This window comes from Bos indicus x Bos taurus, chromosome 11, assembly GCF_003369695.1.
Source record: "Bos indicus x Bos taurus breed Angus x Brahman F1 hybrid chromosome 11, Bos_hybrid_MaternalHap_v2.0, whole genome shotgun sequence".
NCBI lineage: Eukaryota > Metazoa > Chordata > Mammalia > Artiodactyla > Bovidae > Bos > Bos indicus x Bos taurus.
The window spans coordinates 98669653-98695696 of record NC_040086.1 but is presented as its reverse complement, the minus strand read 5'-3'; the positions used below and the strand labels follow the sequence as shown (position 1 = coordinate 98695696).

General features: G+C 53.7%; 2 protein-coding genes across 4 annotated transcripts in view; one reads left to right on the top strand and one right to left on the bottom strand.

Moving 5' to 3' along the window:
- The window catches only part of PTPA (protein phosphatase 2 phosphatase activator), a 31670-nt gene extending 21175 nt beyond the window's left edge, over nucleotides 1–10495 (bottom strand). The window contains exons 1-2 of the mRNA XM_027556530.1: nucleotides 10238–10495; nucleotides 2639–2736 (exon numbers count right to left, since the gene is read on the bottom strand). Of these exons, the coding sequence (XP_027412331.1) occupies nucleotides 2639–2736; nucleotides 10238–10268 (129 nt within the window). The 5' untranslated portion in view covers nucleotides 10269–10495. The remainder of the gene's footprint in view (nucleotides 1–2638; nucleotides 2737–10237) is intronic.
- Nucleotides 10496–10622: 127 nt separating this feature from the next.
- Nucleotides 10623–25685, top strand: CRAT (carnitine O-acetyltransferase). Of its 3 annotated transcripts, XM_027556528.1 has the most exons (15): nucleotides 10660–11199; nucleotides 12908–13048; nucleotides 13721–13984; nucleotides 16409–16527; nucleotides 17619–17672; nucleotides 18228–18393; nucleotides 18730–18904; nucleotides 19322–19500; nucleotides 20046–20146; nucleotides 20486–20605; nucleotides 20754–20876; nucleotides 20965–21100; nucleotides 21679–21741; nucleotides 22486–22623; nucleotides 23123–23970. In XM_027556528.1, the coding sequence occupies exons 2-15, from the start codon at nucleotides 13022–13024 to the stop codon at nucleotides 23336–23338; spliced, it is 1881 nt and encodes a 626-aa protein (XP_027412329.1). In that variant the 5' UTR covers nucleotides 10660–11199; nucleotides 12908–13021; the 3' UTR covers nucleotides 23339–23970. The 3 variants fall into 3 exon arrangements, with proteins under 3 accessions (XP_027412328.1, XP_027412329.1, XP_027412330.1); XM_027556527.1 differs by lacking the exon at nucleotides 12908–13048 and having other exon boundaries at nucleotides 10623–11199; nucleotides 23123–25685; XM_027556529.1 differs by lacking the exons at nucleotides 12908–13048; nucleotides 13721–13984 and having other exon boundaries at nucleotides 10662–11199.
- Nucleotides 25686–26044: the final 359 nt, after the last annotated feature.

Below are 26044 nucleotides of genomic sequence, written 5' to 3'. Positions count from 1 at the left end.
GCATGGCATGCCCCCCCGCCCCAAAAAAACCCCGATGTTTGGGTGGCCACAGCAAGCCAAGGTAAGCCCTGAGAGGTGACTGCTCAGGGTCTGGAAGGGAACATTCCTACAGCGGCCTGTGGAATGGCTGCAGGTCGAAGTGCAGGTCACAGGGCGGGCCCACTACATCAGCCACAGCAACACCCCCAGCCCAGGGAAAGCCTGAGTCCTTGTCCTGACTGCGCCAGCGCTCACAACCGTTCCTGCGAAGCACACCAGGATGCAAGGAGAAGCAGCCGCACGAGGGCATGTCGCTGCCACGGTCACTGTTCCCACATGGCTCCGGGACTCTCGGAGACTAAGACTTGTGAACATGACTGTGTGAAGTCTCTTCCCAACCATCAGCAGTAACTGTCATGCCTACGGCTCTGTAAAGCTCACTGCACACCCGTGAGCACTGGGCCACACGCTTTTCTGGCTTTCCATCATTTGAGCCCCCAACGAACCCCATTTTATAGTAGAGGAAACGGAGGCTTGGCCCAGTTAGGCACTGTGCCTAAGTCACAAGAAGAGAACAAGGCAGCCCTGAGGTTCCAGCCCCAGCTCTGGCCCCAAACCCAAGCTCCTGGCCACTGCACCCTGCCTGCCACCAGGTGAAGCGCTATGGTCGACACACAGCCCCTTGTCTGGCCGCAGCAGTTTCACACATTCGATCGATGAGCTTCAGGGCAAGTAAAAGACTTCCATCAGGTATCAATCAAAACACACTTCCCAAAAAGTGTGGGTGCCTAGAGCAGGGCTGGCAAACCACTCGCAAAGCACCAGAGAGTCAATATTTTAGGCTCCAAGGGCCACATGTTCCAGTTCACAAATTCTCAACTCTGCTCTTACAGAATGAAAGTAATCACAAACTACATGTAAATTAAATGAGCAGAGCTGTTTTCCAATAAAACTTTACTTACAAAAACAGAAGGGTCAGGTTAGGCTGCCAACCTGTGGCCTGGAGCCCAGCAGCTCAGCCCACGGGGCCCCAAGTCATGGGGGTGACTCTCTGGAATCTCACCTCAACCAGTGACTGTGCCACCAGGCTAAACGTCTTCACCTCCTGGCCTCAGTTTTCTCACTTTCAAAATGGAGATGACCTCAGAGTCCACCTCCCAGGTTTTCTGTCATAATTAAATGAGCTAAAGTACCTGGCACATTATAAATACCCCGTCTTTTTTGGAAAACATCTAGGGGAAAGCAAGAAACTACAGCCACGTTTGGATTCAGACAACCCTGCAGGTTCAGGAAGAGAACGGTGGGCCTCAACCTGGACACGATGGCTCCCAGGACACTTCCCACGTGCTTGGAGACGCTCTTGGCTGTGGTAAGCAGGAGGGCTGCTACCGGCATGGAGCAGAGAGAGGCTGGGGTGTTACGAAGCACCCTACAGTGCACAGGACAGCCCCTGTGACAAAGGATTATCTATCATGGTCAACAGTGCTGAGGTTGGTAAACTCCGAGGGACAGCAAACAAGATGATGAAAGGCCTAGAGCCACATCTTTGAAAAGCTAAGGGACTAAGGTGTTTATCCTGGTGAAGACTTGGGGGAGCAGACAACTCAGAAAAGACATGATAACCATCCCCTGATATTCAAAGGGCAGGCCTGTGAAAGAGGAGCCAGGCAGGCTTATGTGGCCACAGCCCCAGAGAGGCCAGGACATGGCAGCAGTAGGGCTTGGGCTCAAGGTCAACACAGCAGACTCCTCACAGAGAACCTGCCAAGCTCGCCAGGACCCCCGGCCACCCTTCTGCACAAGCAACACTCCCCGCCCCACCTGCCCAGACCAAGTACAGGCAACTGAAAGCAGCTGGACCCAAGGCCATTCCTGAGAACTTGAAATTGGCTTTCTTTTTCATAGTCCCAGTCTTCTCCACAGCCTGTACCAGAAGCCTGGCAGGTACAAGCTGTTATCTTCTGCCTACCCTGGGGATGAAGTGCAGAAAGCTGGCTGGGACCCCAGTTCCCTGGTGTTTTAGGCTCAGCCACCTCTCTGGCCTGGGGCTTCCCTGCAGACTCAGATGGTAAAGAATCCGTCTGCCAAAGCAGGATACAAGTTCAACCCCTGGGTCAGGAAGATTCCTCTGGAGTAGGAAATGGCAACCCACTCCAGTATTCTTGCCTGGGAAATCCCATGGACAGAGGAACCTACAGGGCTGCAAGAGAGTCAGACATGACTTAGCAACTAAACAACAACAACCTCCTTGGCCTAGGTTTCCATGTGGTAACCTCCTCTCCATGTGATATGCTGATTCCCAGACCTGCTATTACTTGCAACCAAGCATCAAAGGGATCCACTCTACCATTACAGATGTGCAGTCAGTACAGTAACATCCAAGGGGCAAGGGCTTACAAGAGCCAGGAGCAGAACTCTGATGGCTATCTTCACCCTGGCTCCCAGAGACCTTCCCACTAAAGTACACTGTGTACTGCCCCTGAGCAGGGAGAGACAGCCAGCTCCCCTGTCACTTCTTTCCCTAGCTTCTAGACAGTTCTGGCTCCAAAAGCGAGAAGGGGCAATAGCTCACAGCCCCACCCCAGCCTAGAAAACCACTTTGAAAAAGCCCAAGTCTCTCATGCCAGGCCTGAATCCACAGTGCAGACACCACTGGTACCTGAGAACGCTTCCATTTGCCCATATCTGGAACAGTGTGGATCTCTTTCTTTGGAATGATGAAGTTCTGAGTGGTGGGAGGGGCATCCTCTGAAGAATCTTGACAAAGAAAATGAGAAAGCAATCAGATAAAATCCTCCCCTCCCAACACACACACACACACACACACGCACGCACACGCACGCACACACTTTTAAACCAACACCCAAGCCCTTGCATAAACAGACATGTACTCCCAGGATTAAGTATTGGCTTGTTAAGCCAAACTCACTGGCTTCCTGTCTCTCCTTACTCTGTCTGCAAGAAGCTGGGCAGTGCTGGCAGTGCCCTCAACAACTGATATGTCCAGTGGCTCTGCCATGCTCTCTCCTCCTGCTCTCCAGCCAGGCAGAAAGGTTAGAAAAGTAAAGCCAAGTTGACCTTTTAGACATAAACAGGAAACTCAAAGAAGAAGAAGAAAAATGGCCAATAAACAAAATGTTAAAGTTACCAACATCCCGAATAATCAATGAAATGGAAATCAGATGAGACTGCTTTTCTAAATCAGGTCAGCAGATTAAAAACATCTGGCACTGATTGGGGATGGGGAGAGAGGAATGCTCCTGCACTGCTGGTAGAGCCTTAGATGGTAGATTCTGCTGAGGGGGCAACTCAGCGCTATCTCTTGAAGTAAAACTATACCCACTAAGCCAACAGTAGGAATCAACTCTACAGATGTGCCCAAAGAAATAGACAAAGACATATATAAAAGTGCTTACTACATCGAAAAAACCAGAAACAACCCAACTATCAATCAATAAGGTGATAGGTTAATAATGATATGCCCACATGATGGAAATCTTCCTGGCTTTTTGAAAAGAATAAAATCTAAATTACTGACATGAGAAAAACAGCCTAAATATTAATGTGAAGAAATAAAACTGTACCATTCAACATCACAGTAATCCAAGTCTATGCCCTAACCCCAAATGCCAAAGAAGATGAACAGTTCTATGAAGACCTACAAAACCTTCTAGAACTAACACCAAAAAAAGATGTCCTTTTCATCACAGGGGACTAGAATGCAAAAGCAGGAAGTCAAGAGATAATTGGAGTAATAGGCAAGTTTGGCCTCGGAATGCAAAAGGAAGCAGAGCAAAGCCTAACAGAGTTTTGCCAAGAGAACACACTAGTCATAGCAAACTCTCTTCCAACAACACTAGAGATGACTGTACACATGGACATCACCAGATGGTCAACACCGAAATCAGACTGATTATATTCTTTGCAGCCAAAGATGGAGAAGCTCTAAACAGTCAGCAAAAAGAAGACCTGGAGCTGAATGTGACTCAGATCATGAACTCCTAATTGCAAAATTCAGACTTAAATTGAAGAAAGCAGGGAACACCACTAGACCATTTAAGTATGACCTAAATCAAATCCCTTATGATTACACAGTGGAGGTAGTGGATAGATTCAACAGATTAATCTGGAAGACAGAGTGCCTGAGGAACTATGGACAAAGGTTGGTAACACTGTACAGGAGGTGGTGACCAAATGCATCCCAAAGAAAAAGAAATGCAAGAAGGCAAAGTGGTTGAATGAAGAGAGAAATTTTAGTGCAGAAAGCTGGCTGGGACCCCAGTTCCCTGGTGTTTTAGGCTCAGCCACCTCTCTGGCCTGGGGCTTCCCTGCAGACTCAGATGGTAAAGAATCCGCCTGCCAAAACAGGATACAAGTTCAACCCCTGGGTCAGGAAGATTCCCCTGGAGTAGGAAATGGCAACCCACTCCAGTATTCTTGCCTGGGAAATCCCATGGACAGAGGAGCCTAGCACGCTACAGTCTACTGGGCTGCAAAAGAGTCGGACATGACTTAGCAACTAAACAACAACCTCCTTGGCCTAGGTTTCCATGTGGTAACCTCCTCTCCATGTGATATGCTGATTTATAGGTTGGGGTGGGGCTGTGAGCTCTTGCCCCTTCTTGCTTTTGGAGCCAGAACTGTCTAGAAGCTAGGGAAAGAAGTGACAGGGGAGCTGGCTGTCTCTCCCTCCTCAGGGGCAGTACACAGGGTACTTTAGTGGGAAGGTCTCTGGGAGCCAGGGTGAAGATAGCCATGGAGAGTTCTGCTCCTTACAAATAGCTGAGAAGAGAAACAAAAGGCAAAGGAGAAAGGGAAAGATATACTCAACTGCATGCAGAGTTTCAGAGAATAGAAAGTTGAAGTTGAAAGTTAAGTCGCTCAGTCGTGTCGACTCTTTGTGACCCCATGGACTGTAGCCCACCAGGCTCCTCCGTCCATGGGATTCTCCAGGCAAGAACTGGAGTGAGTTGCCATTTCCTTCTCCAGGGGATCTTCCTGACCCAGGGATCGAACCCAGGTCTCCCACATTAGAGGCAGATGCTTTAACCTCTGAGCCACCAGGGAAGCGAATAGAAAGAAGAGATTAGAAAGCCTTAAGGAACAATGCAAAGAAATAGAGGAAAACAATAGAATGGAAAAGACTACATATCTCTTCAAAAAAAAACTGGGTACCAAGGAAGCATCTCATGCAAAGATGGGCACAATAAAGGACAGAAACAGTAAGGACCTAACAGAAGCAGAAGAGATTAAGAAGTGGCAAGAATACACAGAAGAACTGTACAAAAAAGATCTTCATGACCCAGATAATCACGATGGTGTGGTCACTCACCTAGAGCCAGACATTCGGAGTGTGAAGTTAAGTTGGCCTTAGGAAGCATTACTACAAACAAACCTAGTGGAGGTGACAAAATTCCAGCTGAGCTATTTCAAATCCTAAAAGATAATGCTGTGAAAGTACTGCACTCAGTATGCCAGAAAAATTGGAAAACTCAGCAGTGGCCACAGGACTGGAAAAGGTCAGTTTTCACTCCAATCCCAAAGAAAGGGAATGCAAAAGAAAGTTCAAACTACTATACAACTGCGCTCATTTCACATTCTAGCAAGGTAATGCTTAAAATCTTTCAAGCTAAGTTTCAACAGTACGTAAAACAAGAACTTCCAGACGTACAAGCTGGATTTAGAAAAGGCAGAGGAACCAGAAACCAAATTGCCAATATCCACTGGATCACAGAAAAAGCAAAGGAATTCCAGAAAAACATCTACTTCTACTTCATTGACTACACTAAAGCCTTTGAGTGGATCACAACAAACTGTGGAAAATTCTTAAGGAGATGGGAATACCAGACCACCTTACCTGTCTCTTGAGAAACCTGTATGCAGGTCAAGAAGCAACAGTTACAACCAAACATGGAACAACAGACTGGTTCAAAACTGGGAAAGGAGTACATAAAAAGAAATTCTGGGCTGGAAGAATCACAAGCTGGAATCAAGATTGCTGGGAGAAATATCAACAACCTCAGATATACAGATGACACCACTCTAATGGCAGAAAGTGAAGAACTAAAGAGCTTCAACCCAGGTGATGCAGGTTTAATCAAAAAAGGGGGGAAATCAAAAAAGAGGGGAGTGAAAATCAAACCATCAATCCTAAAGGAAATCAATCCTGAAATCAATCCTCTTTTACCCTCATCAAGAAGCTCTTTAGTTCTTCGCTTTCTGCTATTAGAGTGGTGTCATCTGCATAAAAAAAGAGGGGAGTGAAAAACTTGGCTTAAAACTCAACATTCAAAAAACTAAGATCATGGCATCCAGTCTCATTATCTCATAGCAAATAGATGGAGAAAAAGTGGAAATAGTGACAGATTTTATTTTCCTGGGTTCCAAAATCACTGTAGATAGTGACTGCAGCCATGAAATTAAGACACTTGCTCCTTGGAAGCAAAGCTATGACAAACCTAGACAGCATATTAAAAAGCAGAGACATCACTTTGCCGACAAAGGGTCTGTACAGTCAAAGCTATGGTTTTTCCAGTAGTCACTTACACATGTGAGCACTGGACCACAAAGAAGGCTGAGCACCAAAGAACTGATGCTTTCGAATTGTGGTGCTAGCGAAGACTCTTCAGAGTCCCCTGGACTACAAGGAAATCAAACCATCAATCCTAAAGGAAATCAATCCTGAATATTCATTGGAAGGACTGATGCTGAAACTGAAGCTCCAATACTTTGGTCACCTAATGGGAAGAGCTGATTCACTGGAAAAGACCCTGATGCTGGAAAAGATTGAGGACAGGAGAAGGGGGTGACAGAGGATGAGATGGCTGGACAATTCAACGGACACGAATCTGAGCAAACTCCAGGAGACAGTGAAGGACAGGGAAGCCTGGTGTGCTACAGTCCATGGTGACACAAAGAGGCAGACAGGACTTAGCAACTGTACTTCAACAACATACTATATACGATATAATCTTACTGTTGTTAAAAAAAACTATTTACATACTAACATTAACAATACATATACCTATTAGCTCATTCCTTAGAAAAATCTAAAGAGTTAAACATGTAAGTTAATAATTGTCATCTCTAGGAGATAAGATTTATAAAGGACTTCCACTTTCTAAGCTATATATTACTATTAAAAACTAGCATTATAATACTTTTGTAACGATAAACTATTTTAAATGGATTTTCTATATTTTCAGAAGCTAGGGAAAGAAAAACAGAGTAATGTGCGTATCCCATTTAGCTGGAATTTATGTTTTGCTGCATGAATCTTTCTGTTTGATTATGGAACACTGTCTTCTGAAATCTGAAAACCTGTGAATTTTAAATACACCTATTTTGTAGGTTGGGAGCTGTGGGCCTGAATCTACTATTGGTGGTGTGTCAGATTAGTAAGACCCTTCCTTTAAAAATGAAAACTCTCAAAACTTCCCTGGTGATCCAGTGGTTAAGAATCTGCCTTCCAACCCAGGTGATGCAGGTTTGATCCCTGGTGAGGAACTAAGATCTCACGTCCCAGGGCTATTAAGCCCGTAAGCCACAACTTCTAAGCCTGCATGCACAGCTAAGACCCAACGCAGCCAAATAAAAATGTAAATAAATAAAAATGAAAACTCTCAAAAATTAAAGTTTTAATAAACAAATGAAAATGAAAACTTTCCAAGAAGAGTAGTAGACTATCAGTCACTCACAATGTAATGTCAATCTGTCCCAATGCCATCCTCCTAAAACCTAGCTTACACCAGTTACATGAACAAAGGGAACAAAGATCTAAGTAGGTTCTTGAACATGTGACATCTGCGGGACTAGAGCCTTCCTGGAGTGGCCTTGAGGAAAGGAAATGTCCCAGGAGGCCTGGAGACCTAACGAGAATGGGGGATGAGAGCAAGGCAAAGCTCTGCCTAATTCAAATTCAACTCAGGGCCAAAAAAAGAGAGACCAGAAACTTTCCTTCAGCCCACCTGTTTTGCAAGTCCTGTTCCCAGAACCTCAAATTGATGACCCTACTATTAGCAAATTGCTATTTCAAGTAAGATACTAAATTAAAAGCTTTTTAGGTCAGGCCAGTGACCTAACCACATTGTTTTTATGGGAAAATGTATTCCACATTTCAAATTATCTATTTGCAAATGATCCTTGGGAACAGAGCCCTTTTCTAAATTTGAGAGAACTGTTCTTCTCTGCAAGGGAAGAACCCTCCTGACATTATTTCACAGGGTCCTGTTCTCAGAGGAAAAGCTACCTGGAAGCCTTGCATCAAATCACTGATGAAACATATATACACAATCACCAGAACGTGTAATTCCAAATTAAAAAAAAAAAAAAAACAAGCCTTCAGACTTGAAACTATGATCAATGAGGTCAGATCCAATTTCTCTAGCCTCAGATTATTCCTTCTCTGACAAAGGTGACATAGCAGAAGCTGGATCCCCAACTTATCTCAGTATAAGATAGAAATATCCAGGGTTTTAGAGATGTTCCTAAAAACCCTAAAGAGTATATTACCATTTGGGAACCTGTCTATATGTTCAACTCAAACCACCTTTACTGACTGCCACCACGTCCCACGATTTGCCTGCATCATCTAGGGAACACATACTACCAACCCTGCCAAGAACAGACAAGGAAACAGGCTCACAGAGGCCGAAGCTTGCCAGGTAGAGCCAAGTCTATGTAACTCCAAAATCCAAGGTTTTTATCACTACACTGAGTTAAGTAGTTCTTCTACTACTTGTTCCTAAACATCCTGAGTTTCAAACTTCAAAGAAGGACCACCTCCTGGGAACCTGAATCTTCTCAGACATAGAGAATTCCCTGAGGCCACCTCTGTCTCAGTGCCTAGGTTCTCACCCCACGCATCTTCAGGGACACACTATTATCTCACTAATAATTATCTCACTGATAATTCTGATTGCCTTATATACTTTGATGTCATTACCAGAACTCCTAAGGGCATATGCACAGAAGTTCTGTACCAAGTAAAATAAATGTCTGGTTTCAGTTGCCTTGACAGACCATACCCAACTCTTTGTCCAACTCTTTTGCAACCCCATGGACTGTAGCCTGCCAGGCTCCTCTGTCCATGGGATTTTCCAGGCAAGAGTACTGGAGTGGGCTGCCACTTCCTTCTCCAGGAGAACTTCCTGACCCAGGGATCAAACCCAAGTCTCCCGCACTGCAGGCAGACTCTTTTACCATCTGAGCCACCAGGGAAGCCCTGGCAATGTTCTTTAATTTGTGTGTGTGTGTGTGTGTGTGGAGGGTGAGGGGTGGGGGGTGCGAGGGTATACCTCTTTGATCTTCAAAATTTCTCCCTCCTGAAACCTTCCCAGAGATTATAAAAGGCAAGCCAGGGCAGAAGGAATACAGAATGGTTTCAAAACACTAGCTGTTTTGTAATAGCTGTTTGGTCAACCTATTTACACCTCTGACCGAATTGTAAAAGTCATCTATCTTCAGATCTCCTTAGCTCAAGGGAGGGGCAGGGGGAGTGGTCAGCAAACACCCTCTATTCCCCTAAGGTCTCTCTTAAGAGGATCCTTGCCCAATCACCTCCATGCCAGTTATTCGAGATTAACTAAAAAGAAACCACAGCCTGTAAATAAAAGTTATAGAAGATGATGCCAGAAAAGTGACTCGTCTCCTTGCACAATCAGCCTTTTTAAATTAGTGGTTTAGACGACCGAGGGGCAGTTTGTCTCGATAACTTCTCAGCCACTGAAACTCGAGTCCCTTTTTCCGAGGGGAAGAGAAGGGAGGTGATAACGGGAGGTCAGGGAGCGGAGGGAGGCTGGCAAAGGGGGTCGAGGCAAGCCCCACGGAGCACGAGCCCCCACCCCCAAGGCAGGGTCATCCGTGGGGTGGGGGTGGGGGTGCTTCCCCACTAGCTCAAGAGCTGACTTGAGCCCGAACAGCCCAGACGTGGAAAAGGCCTCCCCTTCTGGCCGCGGAGCTCTGCCCACCCGAACCCTAGGACCGCTCAGGCGCCCCGAGTCCCGGTGTCACGCCCCACTCACCCCTTTTTCAGCCCCGGGATCCTGCCCTCCCTCCCGACCCCCCAGCTTCTCACTCGGGGGCCCGCTCAACTGTTGCTCCTTCTCGGGGGCCCAAGAGCGTTTGCCCCTCGAGGTCCTCCAGCTCCCTAACCCCGCTTCCCCCCGCTGAGGCGCCCCCCACACACCACACCCCTTCCCCGCCCCCACGCCTAGCACCGCCCCCGAGCCCCGACTCCACACCGGCCCCACCGCCCTACCTGACGGCGTCTGCCGCTCGCCCTCAGCCATCTTCCTCTCGCCGGGAGCCGGCCGGGATGCCTGCCGTACCCTCTCCCTTTTCACCCCTGCACCACCCCGCCTTGCCCCGGCCTCACCACGCGCTCAGGGATGGCTGAAGAGAAACGAGCCCCGGCAGGCTATAACCGAAAACCGAGAATTAAAGTCACCCCAGTGAAGACGTCCGCCATGTTGGTGCGGGGCACTCTGGGAGCATGCCCAGCAACGGCCGGCGCGGGGCGGCCGCAACCAGCGGGGGGCGGCAGCCATGTTGGTGCGGGGCGCCGGCGAGCATGCGCACCAACGGACGGCTCGCCGCCCGACCGGCCAACCGCCTGCCAGGAGGGCGCTGGGAGCGCGGCAGCCATGCTTTTGCGGGGCGGTCCCCACCTGTCATCTTCGAATCGGGCTCTGACCCGACCCCGAGAACTATTAGACGACCTGCCTCTGTCAACATGGTTGTGTTTTCCTACCACTCTGAGGGCAGCGCCACCAAAAGGACTGAGGGGGTGCACACCACTGCCTCCTACAGTTTGTGGACGCCTTAATGGAGGTGGGAGAGGGCGAACCGGACGACGGTCTCCGCCTTGCTCCTCTTCCCGGGTTCCACCGCCTCGTAGGGTTCCCCAACTGCTCATTACGCCCCGGTCCCACCCCGGCCCCGCCCCGCGCTCGCGGTTTAGCCTCCGGGGCAGCAGCCGGCCCGAGGCCCCGCCCCACGAGTCCGCCTCTCCCGGGCCGCCCGCCCGCCCGGCCCGGTGGGTGGGCGCGGGGCCGCCTCTACCGGCTACCGGCCGTGACTCGGCGACCTTGGCCCGGAGGCTCTAGCAGGGACCCACCGGCGGCGTCGGCGGCGGCGCGGACTTTGCCCAGCGCGTGGGACGGAGCGGACTGAGTCCGCGGGCGGGCCACAGAGATGTTGGCATTCGCTGCCAGGACCGTGGTGAGTGTGGCCGGGTAGCCGGCCTAGCGGGCCCTGTAGCGGGGCGGGCGGACGGGCGGGCTGGCGGCGGACGGGGCCAGCAGCGTAGCTACGCCCGAGTGGGAAAACCGGCCGTCGAGGCGCTGGGGCCCGGCGGCCGCTGTCCAACCCAGCTAGGAGCTGCTGGGGTGGGGTCAGCAGATGGACTAACCCCGTTTGGCAGAGGGGGAGACTGAGGCTCAAGGTCAAGAGGCTTTTTGTGGCACTAAATTCTAGCGACCCGGAAAAGACAGTGAGGACCCTGGCTTCGGGCAGCACCTCCACCCTTAGACCCAGAGCCAAGGAGCGGAGAGACCAAGAATGTCTCCCCATGGTTATTCTCTGACTCACACACCTGGCCACGGCTCAGCCTGAGCCATTTCTTCCCCGGCCACTTCTCCAACCCCATCCAGTTGGTCACCCTCCCTGGGTTGATCAAATGGTCCCTGGGGAACTGTGTGTGGCCAGAGCCACTCCAGTGAAGGCATCAAGCTGGGCTGCTCAGAAAGTCCTCCGAATTGCGGAAGACAGCAGGCGGAAGCCCCACGCCACCCACTTCTACTAGCCCCTCCCCGCAACTTGATTAGCATCTACAAACCCCCACCCCCCCGCCCCCACCACCCCCAGTCTTCCCCAGGGCAGCTTGGAGCAGGGGGCACTGCTCTCTACTCTAGATCCCTCTCCTCTCTACTCCTAGCGTACCTCTGTATCTCCCTGTGTTTATGCCAAGGATATTTAGACACTGCGAGGGCTGAGGTACCAATCTACTCTCGCAGAGGTTTTTCCAGATATTCCAGGGCCCCAGAGTTCCACCTCCTCCTTGCTGGCTTGAACCAGCAAGGTGTTCCTATCCCACAGATGGCCTCTGCTGCTGCTGCTGCTAAGTCGCTTCAGTCTGTGCGACCCCATAGACGGCAGCCCGTCAGGCTTCTCTGTCCCTGGGATTCTCCAGGCAAGAACACTGGAGTGGGTTGCCATTTCCTTCTCCAATGCATGAAAGTGAAAAGTGAAAGTGAAGTCGCTCAGTCGTGCCCTACTCTTAGCGACCCCATGCGATCACTGCCAGGAAAACTGAGGCAAAAAGAGACTTGGCCCACCTTCCCTGGTCAGGTGACTCAAATCTAGCCCAATCCCCAAGCCAGCATTCTTTGGTTTATTTTTAATGCCCAAAGGTCTCTACTAGTAACCCCCAGCTAAATGAACTAGACTCAAGAGAACTAGACTTTAGGGGAAGGGTGGCCCAGAAGGGATCAGATGTCCTGGAGAGAAATACCCACTGGCTGCCCCTTTCGGGGGTCTGCTCCTCAGTGGCTCCATCCCCAGTTTTCAGGACCATATTCAAGGTTACAGTATAACCTTGGTGGTCAAGCAGTTTCTGTCCTTCAGCCAAGTATTCCTTCATCACACAGACCGATGCACATTCCAGCAGGTGGAGTTTTAATACCTCTTGGCCTGACTCCCTGGCACTGGACCCATTCAGGGAAGAAAGGGAAAAGTTTTCCAGGTTTCCTTCTCCTCCAGTGCACAGCGTTATCCCTCTCATCTGCTCCCCATTCCTCCACTTCTGGAACCTGGGGAGGATGGAGCAGCTGCTCCCGCAGCAACCACAAGCCCAGATGCCACCACAGCCACTGCAGCCACTACCTCGTCTGCCTCCCCCTGAATCTTGGCTCTTGTCTTCTCTTTCCAGCCCGGGCAAGTGGCTGCCTCTTGCTAGGTTCTGCTCACTCACTTGGTAGCACAGTTAGGCTTAGAGATCCAGCCCAAGAGGCAGACAGACAGGGCTCAGAACCTCAGTCCTGCCATGGAGAACGGGCAGCAGAAAGAGAAGGTATGAAATGGAGCCTCTGCCGCTTGCCTGCCCACTGCTGCCAGCAGCCTTGGACCTTCTTGTCTCTCTCTCTCTCTGTGCCACCAGAGCCTCTAGACTCTCCCTCTCTGCCAACTGTCACCTTCCTGCCAGGCTACTCAGCTCTCTCTTGGCACAGTACTGTCCCCATGCCACCCCTCTCCCCAACCCATAGACAGGAAAAAGCCCAAAGGTACTGTCATCGTCTAGCTCTATCTGATTTTCTCTTCTTCCCTCCTATTTCTCAACCTGGTACGGGTGGGAGAAAAGGAGGTGGGGACCTCCGGGAGGGAGCCATCACCTCACCAGCTGGCTAGCTCATCGTCCCAGGGTGAGAAAGGCGGGGCCCTATGCATCCAGCAGGTGAGAGGCCCCTCTGATCTCTGCCGCCCCTGGCAGGTGCCATCCATCCTGACTTGGTTCCTGTGAGCCCTGCCAAGATCAGTGGCCCCTCCCCATCCCTACCTGCATCTCCAGGCCCCTAAGAGGTGGAGACACCTACAGCTGAGGGCTGGGAAACCAGGGCAGGCCCCACCCAAGAGGCTGTCTCTGACACCAGGAATGGGCACATAAGTGCCCAGGACTTCAGCTTTAGGAGTGCCAGGGTCTCCCAGAGCTGGTGAGAGAATGAGCAGGATGTTCTGCTGCCTGCAGGTGAAGCCCCTGGGCCTCCTCAAGCCCTCCTCTTTGATGAAGGTTTCTAGTCGCTTTAAGGCACACCAGGACTCGCTCCCCCGGCTGCCCGTGCCCCCGCTCCAGCAGACCCTGGACCATTATCTCAAGGCACTGCAGCCCATCGTGAGCGAGGAGGAATGGGCCCAAACCAAGCAGCTGGTGGAAGAGTTCCAGACAGCAGGCGGCGTTGGGGAGCGCCTGCAGAAGGGGCTGGAGCGCAGGGCCAGGAAGATGGAGAACTGGGTGAGTGAGGAGGCAGGGGGCACACCAGTCTCTCTGGCTCATGTAGAGGGTGAGGGGAACAGGGCCACTCTCGGGAGGCCTGGGTTGTTGAGAGCGCCCCTCCTGTGGCCTGTTGCTGGCTGCATACCCCCAATTTTCCAACACAGGCTGTGCTGGTGCATCCATTTGCACCACGGAGTTTCCTGAGCACTTACTCTGTGCCCAGCACCAATCAGGGTGCTGGGTGAGCAAGAAGGACATTGTCAACAGCCTGGTGGAATTAACATTCAAGTAGAGCAGGGAGAGGACACACATGAGGGGACCAGGTCATATCAGGCAATACAGTTCTCTCAAGTGGAAAGGAAAAAGCAGGTGTGAGGGTGGAGAATAGCTTCTCCGCTCCAGAGGGGCAGGGAGGACAGGGCAGAGGCGGTGCTGGGTTTGAGTCAGACAGAGCGGGCAGCACAGGCACAGGTGGAGACAGCTGGCGGGCTCAGGGACAGAGGCTGGAGTGGGGTGCAGGGGCAGGGGGTGTCCAGGAAATCCGTGGACTGGGGCTCAGTGGGAGGGGCTACGGGGTGATCGTATTGACAGTGACTGTCTGTCCTGGTTCTGTGTCTCAGTCTTTCACAAAGATGTGTTCATTGTGTCCGGATGTGTCTGCGCTGGTGCCCCGGGCACTTTTCTGTGTTCATTTTGTACCCAGCATGAACTTAGAACTAATGTGCTGGTGGGAGGGAAGCGCAGGTGGAAATAGGAGCCTGTGGGCAGGCTGGCAGGGAGAGGACAGGAAGTCATTCGGTCCAGGATATGTTTTGGCGTCAGTGGCACTTGCTGATGGGGCCGGGGGATGGACAGTCCAGGCCTAAAGCAACTGTATGTGGGGAGGGAAGGAGGGTCGTTGAGAGAGGGATGAATGGAGAACCAGAGATGGGTGTGGCCCTGTAAATGACAGGCGCTGTGAGGGAGCAGGTGGAAGGGCAGGGGCTGCACAGAGAAGAGGTGGGAGATGTCAGCCAGCCACCAGCACAGACGAACGTTACCAGGTCAGGATCTTACTGCATCTGGGATCTGGCAGTTTTCCAACTTTGTTTATCCAGAACTGTTACTTCAGACTTCATGTTCTGGCTAAAAGAGTGGGAGCACCCCCCACCTCCACTCATGGGTCCTTGAGGGTTCTGCCCCTGCTCAGCAGATTTTCACTGAGGGAATGCCCCCATCTGCAGGGGCTCCCCTGGATTCCAGAGCTCTGGTCAGAGGCTCTGAGATCTCCAGGGCTGTGGGGGCACCTGGCTGAAGGGCAGCCCAACCTGGCTGTCCCCGAGGGGAGGGAGATCCTGTCTGCCCCTTCCCATCTACGGATGAGGAAACTGAGGCCCAGGGAGATGAATCAAAGAACCACACATCAGCGCTCAATGAGGCTCCAAGCTAGACAGGAGGGCCTGGCTGATCGGGGACCATGTCTCCAGGTCACAGATCAGCAGACAGCAGTTGCTTATGGGCCTGCTGTGTGACCCGGGCACATTGCCCTTGTTCACCCCTTGCCAGGGGCCCATGGCCAACAGTTTCCCAAGGGGAGTCCATGTGGTAAGAGGCACGTCCTACTGCATTTAAGATGGATGAGGAAGCACAGTGGGGGCTGAGTCTCCAGGGATTGAGAGACCTGCCCCAGAGGCTTGTCCTGGGGGGAATGTGTAGTGGGGGCAGTATTGCTGCCAGCACATAAGGTTCAAGGGTGATGGTCACCTGCAGGTCCCAAGACAGGAGCCTTTAGCTGCATATCCATGGAAATACTCCACCCTGGGCAGAGAGTGGCCAGCCTAGTAGAGAGTCACCTACATCTTGTAGCGATCAGTCTTTACAGAGGCTCTGAGATGTCCGGGGCTGTGTCCCAGATTGCCCTGACCTTGAGATCCAGGTGGCTGTCCATTCCCTAGCCTGACAGCAGCAAAGCTGAGGGCACAGAGGGTCAGGGTTTCCGAGGGCTCCTGCTTCCCTAGAGTGTGCCCACCTGAGACGGGCAGAAACTTACTCATCAGACTTTGTTTTCATATAACTTTCTCTCTTGTTTCCTTTCTATCAGACGTACATTTTTATTTTCTAAAAGTATGAAAATCATTGACCTGAAATATGTGAGAGAAGGGAAAAATGACTGCTATTTCTCCCTCTGTTCTTCCCCCAACCCCAGGTCTCCTGCCAGTCTTTTTTTTCCTTGTCAGTGTTGCCCGATTCCCCTTGCTAATGCTGACTGGCTCCATTAGAGGGACGAGGATGGATTGCTGCTGGGTTTACAGGACTGGGGGGTTCTGGATCTGAGCATTCAGTTTGAGAATCTGTGCTCACCAGAGAGGGCAGAGGGCACCCAGCCAGCTCTGTTGGCCTTGGCAGCGAAGGGGCAGCCAGGTCTCCATCCATCCCTCCTCACGGGCTCTGGTCCTTCCCCAGCTGTCCGACTGGTGGCTCAAAACAGCCTACCTCCAGTACCGCCAGCCCCTGGTCATCTACTCCAGCCCTGGTGTGATGCTGCCAAAGCAGGACTTTGTGGATCGGCAGGGCCAGCTCCGGTGAGTCGCCAAGGTGGGGGCGGAGCTCTGGACCTTCCCAGGGCCCTGATGTCCACTTCCCCCCAGGAGAACAGAGGGGCCCCAGCCCTGTTCATTATCTTTCATCCCCACAAATAGTTTTAGGAAGTAGGCAGCAGCATCCCTGTTTTATAGGTAGGGAAACTGAGGCTGGGAGCAGTGAAGGGACCTGCCCAAGATCACCTTTCAGGATTGACTGACCTGGACATGAAGCAGAATCTTCCTGACTCTTGTTAATCACCAAACTGCAGACTAGGACTCCTCCCTTCCCCTAAACCTGAGGCTACCACTCACCCCAGTTCTGGCACTTCACCCCCTCCTTCCTACTTTCCTCAGCTGGCCACAAGGGTGACCTTTGTACACAGTCCCGTTTTCCACATTCGGCCTTGTCATTTTGCCTTGGGCTCTATTCCGGTTCTACCAGGGATAAAAATACCAGTGACAAGATCTCCTGCCCAAGGACTAGTCAGTCTCTCAGGGCCATACCTGCTTCTCTTAAAGGGACCAGGGCACCCCAGGAAGGACCAGGGGTTCAAGCCCAGAAACTCTAGCCAGCGGTCCCCATGTTGGGGGCCAGGAGCACCCCCATGCGTCAGACATGGTTGATGTGGCCCAGACGGTTTGAAGGAGCAGGTTGACTGAGATGGCCTGGGGGACACACAGACCCAGAAACAGGAAGAGATCTAAGAGAGGGGACACCTCAAGCCACTGTCCCCCCAATCACCCTTCGCCCTCCCCCACAGTCCTAGGTCCCTCCCTAAATGATGCTTCAGAACAAGGTGAAGGCCTTCCAGGCTCCAGGCTGCGAATCAGGTCCTCTGACCCTCTGAGGATGGAGTCAGAGGACAAGACTCGTAATCGAGCCATAGTCATGCTACTTAGTAGCACCAAAGTCCTGCCAGTTGCTCGGCCAACACATCACCCTAATCCCTTTCCCCAGAGATTATGCAGAGTGAGACAGAAGTACAGGTTCTACACTTGAACTCCTTCAGGCTCTCTAGGCAGTGAGAGGAATGAAGCACCCTCCTTCTGGCTGTCCACACAGCCTTTGGATCTTTACTTTGTCCCTCCAGGTTCGCTGCCAAATTAATCGAGGGCGTGTTGGATTTCAAGGCCATGATTGACAAGTGAGTGGCCCTATCCCCACCCTGTCACCTCCCACCTGGACTGCCTAATTACTACAGCCACTCCAGCAGCCCAGCCCCACCTCCTGCCTGACTTCTGAGCAGGCCCAGAGCTCAGTGGCTTTCACTTCCTGCTGACCTAGCCTCTTTGCTGATTGGGGAGGCAGAGCATGGTGATCGGGACACCTGGGTCCTCAGCTCCAGCTGCCGTGACCTCCTCCAGGGGGCCTTCTCCCAAGAGATCCCTGGAATTGACATCCCAGCTGAAGAGGGGACCCCAGGGGATGACTCACTGCTTCATCTTCCTTGTGGCAAAGTGAAGCCCAGAAAGAGAAGGGAATTTCCAGGGTGACTCACAAGCAGGGTGGCCCACAGGCCTCCTGATCCAGTCGTCCTCCAACAACCACCCCCCTTTCCCCTCTTCCCACGCTAAGTGGGGGGTGGGCACCAAGGGGCCCAGCACTGCTTGTCTGAGCCCCACTGCCCAACCCAGCCTGCAGCCAGACCCAGCAGCTCCCTATGGATCCCACCTACCTTCCTGTCCCTCTGCCCCTGCAGCGAGACCCTGCCCGTGGAGTACCTGGGGGGCAAGCCACTGTGCATGAACCAGTACTATCAGATCCTGTCGTCCTGCCGTGTGCCAGGCCCCAAGCAGGATTTGGTCACCAAGTTCAGCAGGACCAAGAAGCCGCCTATGCACATCACCGTGGTGCACAACTACCAAGTGGGTGATCCCCCTGCAGCTGTTCAGCCCCCACACGGTTGCAGAAAGGAGAGGGGCAGGGCTCAGAGTCAGCTTCCCCAACACACTTGCCCACATGTCCTTGGAACAGGCAGGCCCTGGGCCTCTTCTCTCCACTGGGTATCCAGAGAGGCCCCGACCCGGGGGAGGCCCGGAAGAGCTAGGGCCTGGTCAGCCCAGGGAGAGCAGCGCAGGGATCTCCTCCCCTTCCTTGCCCTCAGCCTGACACCGTCCCCTCCCAGCTGGGCTGGGAGGTGACCGCTGCCTGTCTGAGGCCCCCACAAAACCCCTGCTCTCCACCTGCCTGTGCCCGGACAGTTTTTTGAGTTGGATGTGTACCACAGCGATGGGACACCCCTGACCTCAGATCAGATCTTCATGCAGCTGGAGAAGGTCTGGAACTCGTCACTGCAAACCAACAAGGAGCCCGTGGGCATCCTCACCTCCAACCACCGTAACTCCTGGGCCAAGGCCTACAGCACCCTCATCAAAGGTACCCACACCAGGCCCCAGCAGCCCCGTCACACTGAATCCCCTCGACTAAGAGCGGGTGTTCTTGGCCCCATTGCACATAAGGGGAAACCTCAGTTGGGTTCAGTTAGTTTCTTCTTTCTGTTCAGTAGCAAGTTGCAGTGAGAATGTGTTCTCTGACTGAGGAGCCCACCTTCACATCCCCTCCGAATCCCATGTTGGGCAAGGGCATCGTCCCCAGAATCCAGTCCCATGTTGGATCCCCAGCTGTCTTAACGGCTCTCTCTGTGACCTGGGCTTCTGTTTCCTGTTTTCTGAAGGGGGTCAGCAGTTCCTCATGGGGTGATCTGGGGCTACAGGGCCCTGTTAAAGGAAACTCTGGAGACCTCCCCAGGCCTAACCCTCACCCCCCCCACCCCACACACACACATCCCCACAGACAAGGTGAACCGGGAGTCAGTGCACTCCATCCAGAGGAGCATTTTCACTGTGTGCCTGGACGCACCCATGCCTCGGGTCTCAGAAGACACGTACCGCAGCCAAGTGGCGGGCCAGATGCTGCACGGGGGCGGCAGCAAGCTCAACAGCGGCAACCGCTGGTTCGACAAGACACTGCAGGTGAGGAACTGGCAGGACCAGAACTCCCACCAACCCATACCCAGGCTCAGCCCACTGCCACCTCAGGACTTCCTGTCCCTCCCCTGGACTCCGGCGTCCCTGGCTTCCCAGCTTGTAAAGCCAGGGGAAACCAGCAGGTGGACGCGGCTGTAATTAGCAGCAGTCAACCTGTCTTTCCCAAGCCTGGCCCGGTAACCCCTGTCACCTCCAACACATCCATCCGTGATCAGGGAGAGCCTGGAATGTGGGGCCAGGCTGAGCGGCACAGTCTTGGTCATGACTTTCCCTGTTGTGAAATGGGGTAGTGGTAGGACTCCTGGAAACGGTAGGTGCAAGGACCCAGAAAGGTCTCTGAGCACAGGATGTGCTTAGCGTGACCTGGGACAGATGTCCCGAAGTCCCCGGTGAGTGTTAGCTGATATGAATAAGAGTAATAAATCAGCCAGAGTGCTTGAGATGGTTCAGAGCACCCCCCACCCGAGGGAATCCTGCAGGAGAATGACTGCCGGGGCCTGGAGCTGTCAAGGACCCCATCTTCCCTGCAGTTCATCGTGGCCGAAGATGGCGCCTGTGGGCTCATCTACGAGCATGCGGCAGCCGAGGGACCCCCCATCGTCTCCCTCTTGGACCACGTCATCGAGTTCACGTGAGTGTGGGTCTCCCACTCTCCAGCCAGTTCTCCAGCTCCTGATGACAGGTGACACAGAGGTGACAGACGAGCTCTCAGAGGAGGAATGGCCTTCTCCCTTGTGCTGGGAATCTGTGCTACTTCAGAGGAAGCCAGAAGGGGGCGTGGGTTTCAGAGTCCATCAGAGCTGGGTTTGCATTCTGGCTCTGCCACTTCTCAGCTCGATGACCGTGGACAAGTCCTTTCTCCTCCAAGAGTCTCCCTGGACTGGCCCCCTCCTCCCCATTGTAATCCCGGGGATAGACCCAGGCTCTGGAGGCTCCTGATAGGAGCCTGAGACCCTCACATCCTGTGCAGGAAGAGGCCAGAACTCGTGCGGTCTCCCATGGTTCCCCTGCCCATGCCCAAGAAGCTGCGGTTCAACATCACGCCTGAGATCAAGAGTGACATTGAGAAGGCCAAGCAGAACCTCAGCATGTGAGTGCTGGGAGAGGCTTCTCCAGCCGGAACAAGAGCCAGCTCCGTCTGATGCCCGCTGGTTCGGAGACTGCCCTCGGCCCCTCTGTGGGGTTGGCAGAGGCTGCTGGGTACTGTTCCTCACCTCCCACCTCCACCCCACCCCCAGCATGATCCAGGACCTGGACATCACGGTAATAGTGTTCCACCACTTTGGAAAGGACTTCCCCAAATCGGAGAAGCTGAGCCCAGATGCCTTCATCCAGATGGCACTGCAGCTGGCCTACTACAGGTACACCCCTCCCCCCGGGAAGGAGGAGGAAGCCTGGGGGCAAGTGGAGGGACCTGCCAGGGGTGAGCTCAGCGCCTTTCCCACCCAGGATCTACGGGCAGGCTTGTGCCACCTACGAAAGCGCCTCTCTGCGCATGTTCCACCTGGGCCGGACTGACACCATCCGCTCAGCCTCCATGGACTCACTGACCTTCGTCAAGGCCATGGATGATCCCAATGTGACGGTGAGAGGTCGGGGGCAAGGGTGGGAGAGCTGGGTTCGAGCCTTTCTCTGTTCCTTCTCCTTCTGTCAATGTACGTTGAGCACCTACTATGTTCCAGTCCTGTGGTGGACCCTGGGCATCTCATGGAAGATGGAGCTATAAATTTATTGGTGCGGAGCTTTCTGGCTGCCAAAGAGAAAAGGAAACTCCAGTGGATCCTTGAGCAACTTGGGGGTTCGGAGCACCACACAGTTGAAACTCCCCGTGTCCCTTTATAGTCGCTCTCTGTGTCTGTGGTTGTGCGTCTGCAGGTCCAGCCCTCCATGGGCTGTGTTACACTGTTGTGTTTTTTAACAAAAGTCCACATATGGGGTCGCACGGAGTCGGACTCGACTGAAGCGACTTAGCAGCAGCAGCACCGAGTTTAAACCGAGTTGTTCAAGGGTCAGCCACCAGCAGTGAGCACTTGCCCTGTGTCAGGCCTTGGCTGGGGACTGGCCAGTCTGTGCTCTCAGGGAGAACAGAACCTGGAGTGGGCAGTGGGCCCCTGAGGGGGGAGCAGGGACAGGAAGCGTCAGCGCCCTCTCCCCCTCACCTAGGAACATGAGAAGGTGGAGCTGCTGCGGAAGGCCGTGCAGGCCCACCGAGCCTACACCGACCGGGTGAGCCAGCATCCCCCATCCCTGCTCCCTTGGCCCTGGGCGTGACCCCCCGGCCTGTCCATCCCTGCAACAAATAACTGCTCCCCTTAGCGTCAGGCACCCCTGCCCAAAGCACTGGGGCACTTGGAGCAAAGCTGAACATCCCCATTCTACAGTGGGAGAAACCAAGGCGAGGCCCAGCAACTGCCCTGGGCCCAGGTTGGCCTCTGGATGTTGTGTCAGGCGCTCTCCCTGCTGCGCCGGAGCCTGGGATGCTGAGGGTGTGCACAGTCTAGCAGACCGCAGGGTGCCTGCCTGCTGACAGCTGCGGCTGCAGTCCAGGGGTGGAAGTCCAGTTCCCAGCCTGACCCTGAGTCCCTGCACACACCAGGTTTTGCCCATGTTATGCTCAGGCAGCTACTTCGATCAGTGCCACCCCACAGAGGGAGTTCAGTGATTGTCCCTATCTCACAGATGAAGACACTGAGGCTCCAAGATGTCAGTGACCTGCCGAGGTCCCATAGCCAGGATGGGGCCGGGCCACCCAGCTGGAGGCCTGTGCTCTTAGTCCAGCCTCCCTGGAGGCAGGGGAGTCCCTAGGCCTCAGTTTCCCCATCTGTGAAGTGAGGGCTTTCCTGCCCGGCTGCTCTGCTCTCGCAGGTCTGAGGGCCAGTGAGTGGAAGAGCCATTGCCACCAGAGGCTCCTAGGGAGGGTGGCAACTTGTGGGCCTACAGACCCTGCTCCTGACAGCTCCCCTCCCTCAGGCCATCCGTGGGGAGGCCTTTGACCGGCACCTGCTGGGCCTGAAGCTGCAGGCCATCGAAGACCTAGTGAGTATGCCCGACATCTTCATGGACACCTCCTACGCCATTGCCATGCACTTCAACCTCTCCACCAGCCAGGTGAGCCGCTGCCTTAACTGCCCTGGGGTGGGATAAAACAGAAGCCAGAGAGGCTGCACTGAGGTCCGAAACACAGTCTCTTGGAGGTGATGTAACTCACATGGGCCATTCTTGAAGTAGCTGAATTCTGGGATCGGGGTCTTGGCTTCACCTCTGGCAGGCTGAAAATGAGTCGAGACCCCTCCTCTTCCTTGGCTTCATTCACTCACTGATCAGATGCTAAAGAACATCTGATCCAGGCCAGCCTGTGCTGGGCACTGGGATACTGCCCCCAGGGACTCACAGTCTAGGCAGGACAGTGACAGCTCCACAGGAATGTCAGGGAAATCTGTAGAGAGGTGATACCAGAACTGCACCCCCAAGGACTCGAGGGGAGTCAGCTATCCGCTGAAGACAAGGAGAGGGCATCTCAGGCAGAGCACGGTGGGAGCCCACGTGGAAGGCAGGCTGGTGCCACCATGGGGCTGGGATGAGAGCCTTGGTCCTGTGCCATCCTCAGGTCCCCGCCAAGACAGACTGTGTCATGTTCTTTGGGCCCGTGGTGCCAGACGGCTATGGCGTCTGCTATAACCCCATGGAGACACACATCAACTTCTCCGTGTCAGCCTACAACAGCTGTGCCGAGACCAACGCGGTCCACCTGGCGCACTATCTAGAGAAGGCACTCCTGGACATGCGGGCTCTGCTCCAGAGCCACCCCCGGGCCAAGCTCTGAGCCCGCTGCTTGGCCTGCCGGTGCCACAGCCACACCACCTTGGGCTGCGCCACCCACTGGGCTCCACTCCTTTGCTCCCTCTTCCCCTGGGCCCCACAGATCTCAATCAGGGACGGCCACCCTCAGCAGGGTCTGCAGACCCAAGCCGAGTGCCTTTCGTGGGTCTTCTCCAGCACCCAGGCTGAGTCCAGAAACTGAACAGGAGGTTGGCCCAGGCATCCAGTGTCTCACTCACAGTGGCCTCCTCCTGGGAAAGGAACTAGCTGAGCTCAGCCCCCATAAGGGTGGGGACTGGAGAGGCCCGTCCTCACTAGCTCAGCTCTGCCCAGTTTCTGTTGCCTGCATGGCCAGGCTGAGGTCTGTAGCCCGATCCCTTGACTCCCAAGGACCTAGAGATGGAATTACCTGGAGCTGCGGTCTCCAGGCCTCCCCACAGCTGAGGGGTCAGGGGGCGAGGTGAGCTGGTGGCGGGGAAGCCCATTCTGCATCGTGGCGCCATCTGCCTGCTCTTCTGAGGATGTGGCTCAGTGGGCCTCAGCTCGCTTGCTTTCACACAGCTTGATTCCTGAACCCATGTCCTGGTTGTATAGCAACTTATGAGACAGTTAATAAAGGGGAAATGTGTTGGTAAAGAGTTGTTTCAGCTGAGGAGGCAGGCAGGGCAGGGCAGGTGCCTGGCCCTGCCCTCCCCTGGCTTTCCCTGCCTCTGGAAGCTGGTGTCCAGGCAACCAGTGGGCCCAGGGGCATGCCCCCAGAGGAACCGAGCTCTCAGGTGTGGGTCAGGAAGCCCAGGGCTGGCTCAGACCTCAGGGCTCTGGGCCAGCACAGCAGCAGACCCAGGCCTGCATGCTTCAGATACAGCCCTCCTACCTGTGACTTGGGCTTCAGGTAGGGACAGCTCTGCAGGGGCCTGTGGGCCGGGGCTTGGGGTCTGTGGTCTGGGCCCAAGGCTTCATCTACTGCCCAGCACCGAGCCCATCAGGAGTGGTGGCTGAGCGGCTGTCTGATCCCAGCCCTTGCCACTGCCTGGGGCCACCCAGTCAGAGCCTTGTATGTGTCCCCAACCCCAGTCACCCGGCACAGTCCCCGTGTCCTGCCACAGTCAGTTGGGCAGCTTATGGAGAGTGGAGGGACTCTGGCCCTAGGGAAGACCCTGGCCCAAAGGAAGATGCTAAGGGTGGGAGGGGACTACGCAGCCCGGGGGTGAGGTGCTTCATGGCCTGGCTAACCTGCGACGTTCACTGAGGGAGGTTGTCTCCGTGTTTCAGAGGATGGAGCAGACTCAGGGAGCACATGCCACATGCCCAAAGCCCCAGAGAGCAAGGAGTGGAGCCCCGACCCCATGGGGAGTGGGTGTCGCCGGGGCCTGGCCACTCCCAGCCTGGCCAGCAGGGTGGGATCTCAGTGGGGAAGGGATTTGTGGGTCCCCTTCAGGGACCTTGAGCAGGACCTGAAGAGAATCCCATCATGACAGCACAGAGGCCTTGCTCTGCAGCTGGGGAGCGGCTGGCCCCCGGTGTCCCCAGGCTGGATCTCAGGAAGCAGGGCCCACAGCAGGAGCTGAGTGCTTGCTGTGTGAGCCTCACTAGGTGGGTAGCTGCCCCAACCCAGCTGGGGGCAGTCAGGGAGGGGAGGTAGTGATGCAGGCCAAGGACACGGCAGGGACACACGTCCACGACTCCAGAAACTCAGGTTTTAAGAACTGCTTGGGGCTGACTACAAGGCAGGATTTTCCCCCAAAATGTTGTCCTTCAGAAGTGAGGTCATCCCTTTGCATTTGGGTTGTTACAGGTTTCATAACGTGGAGCCTCACTCAGTTCTGTAGAGCAGCAAAGTACTGCTTGAGGAAGACACATTTACCTAAACAGCCCTAATCAGTACTCTGGTGGAACTTCCAGGGGAGGGGGGAGTCAAAGAACCATGAAGATGTAGTCATTATCCCTGGGGGTGTGACCTATGACACAGGTCTCTGGACACACGAGGAGAGCTAAGTGTTGGGGAGATCACATACTCCTACAGGATCAACTTTTGAAATCCAGCCAGCTGAATGCTGTGCCAGTGTTTGGAGTAAAATTTCCAAGTACAGCACCATGCATGAAATACAGAAAGTCCTGCCGTATCCCAAATCGCTTGTCTGGTGGACCCAGGAGAATTAGGTCAGCAGACTGAGGCTGCCCAGAAACAGCCAGACCCTGCCCTGATGCCACTGATGCAGATGATGAACTTTTTTTTTTTTCCAAAATGAATGAAAAAGAACTGTCATAAGTTTATATATTTTGTGTAATACATCATTTGAAATTTGAGAATGTAATATATATATGATTAATAAAATCATAAAGAATACTTGGCTTTTGCCTAGATCCTCTGGAAGTTTGTCTCTCTGGGTTGGCATGAACTTGATTTGGGCTCTCTCCATTGGGGAAGTGCAGTGGCTGGAATCAAGGACAGCCCTGGAGTGGGGATGAGGGAGCCTGCCAGGAGGCTTTGCTGTCTCCAGTGCTCTTGCCTGGAGAATCCCAGGGACGGGGGAGCCTGGTGGGCTGCTCTCTGTGGGGTCGCACAGAGTTGGACACAACTGAAGCAATTTAGCAGCAGCAGCAGGGGCTCATGGGCCAGGACCCACACTGGCCTGGGAGGTGGAGAAAATGGCTATTTCAAAGATGCTCACAAGGACTTCCCAGGTGGTCCAGTGGCTAGGCCTCCCTG

What these genes read in the sequence shown, in the direction of transcription:
- CRAT (XM_027556527.1), top strand. Translation starts at nt 11,173, where the DNA reads ATGTTGGCATTCGCTGCCAGGACCGTG. An exon ending in GATCGGCAGGGCCAGCTCCG is followed by an intron (nt 16,528 to 17,618) that starts GTGAGTCGCCAA and finishes TTGTCCCTCCAG; the next exon opens with GTTCGCTGCCAAATTAATCG. An exon ending in TGGATGATCCCAATGTGACG is followed by an intron (nt 21,101 to 21,678) that starts GTGAGAGGTCGG and finishes CCCCTCACCTAG; the next exon opens with GAACATGAGAAGGTGGAGCT.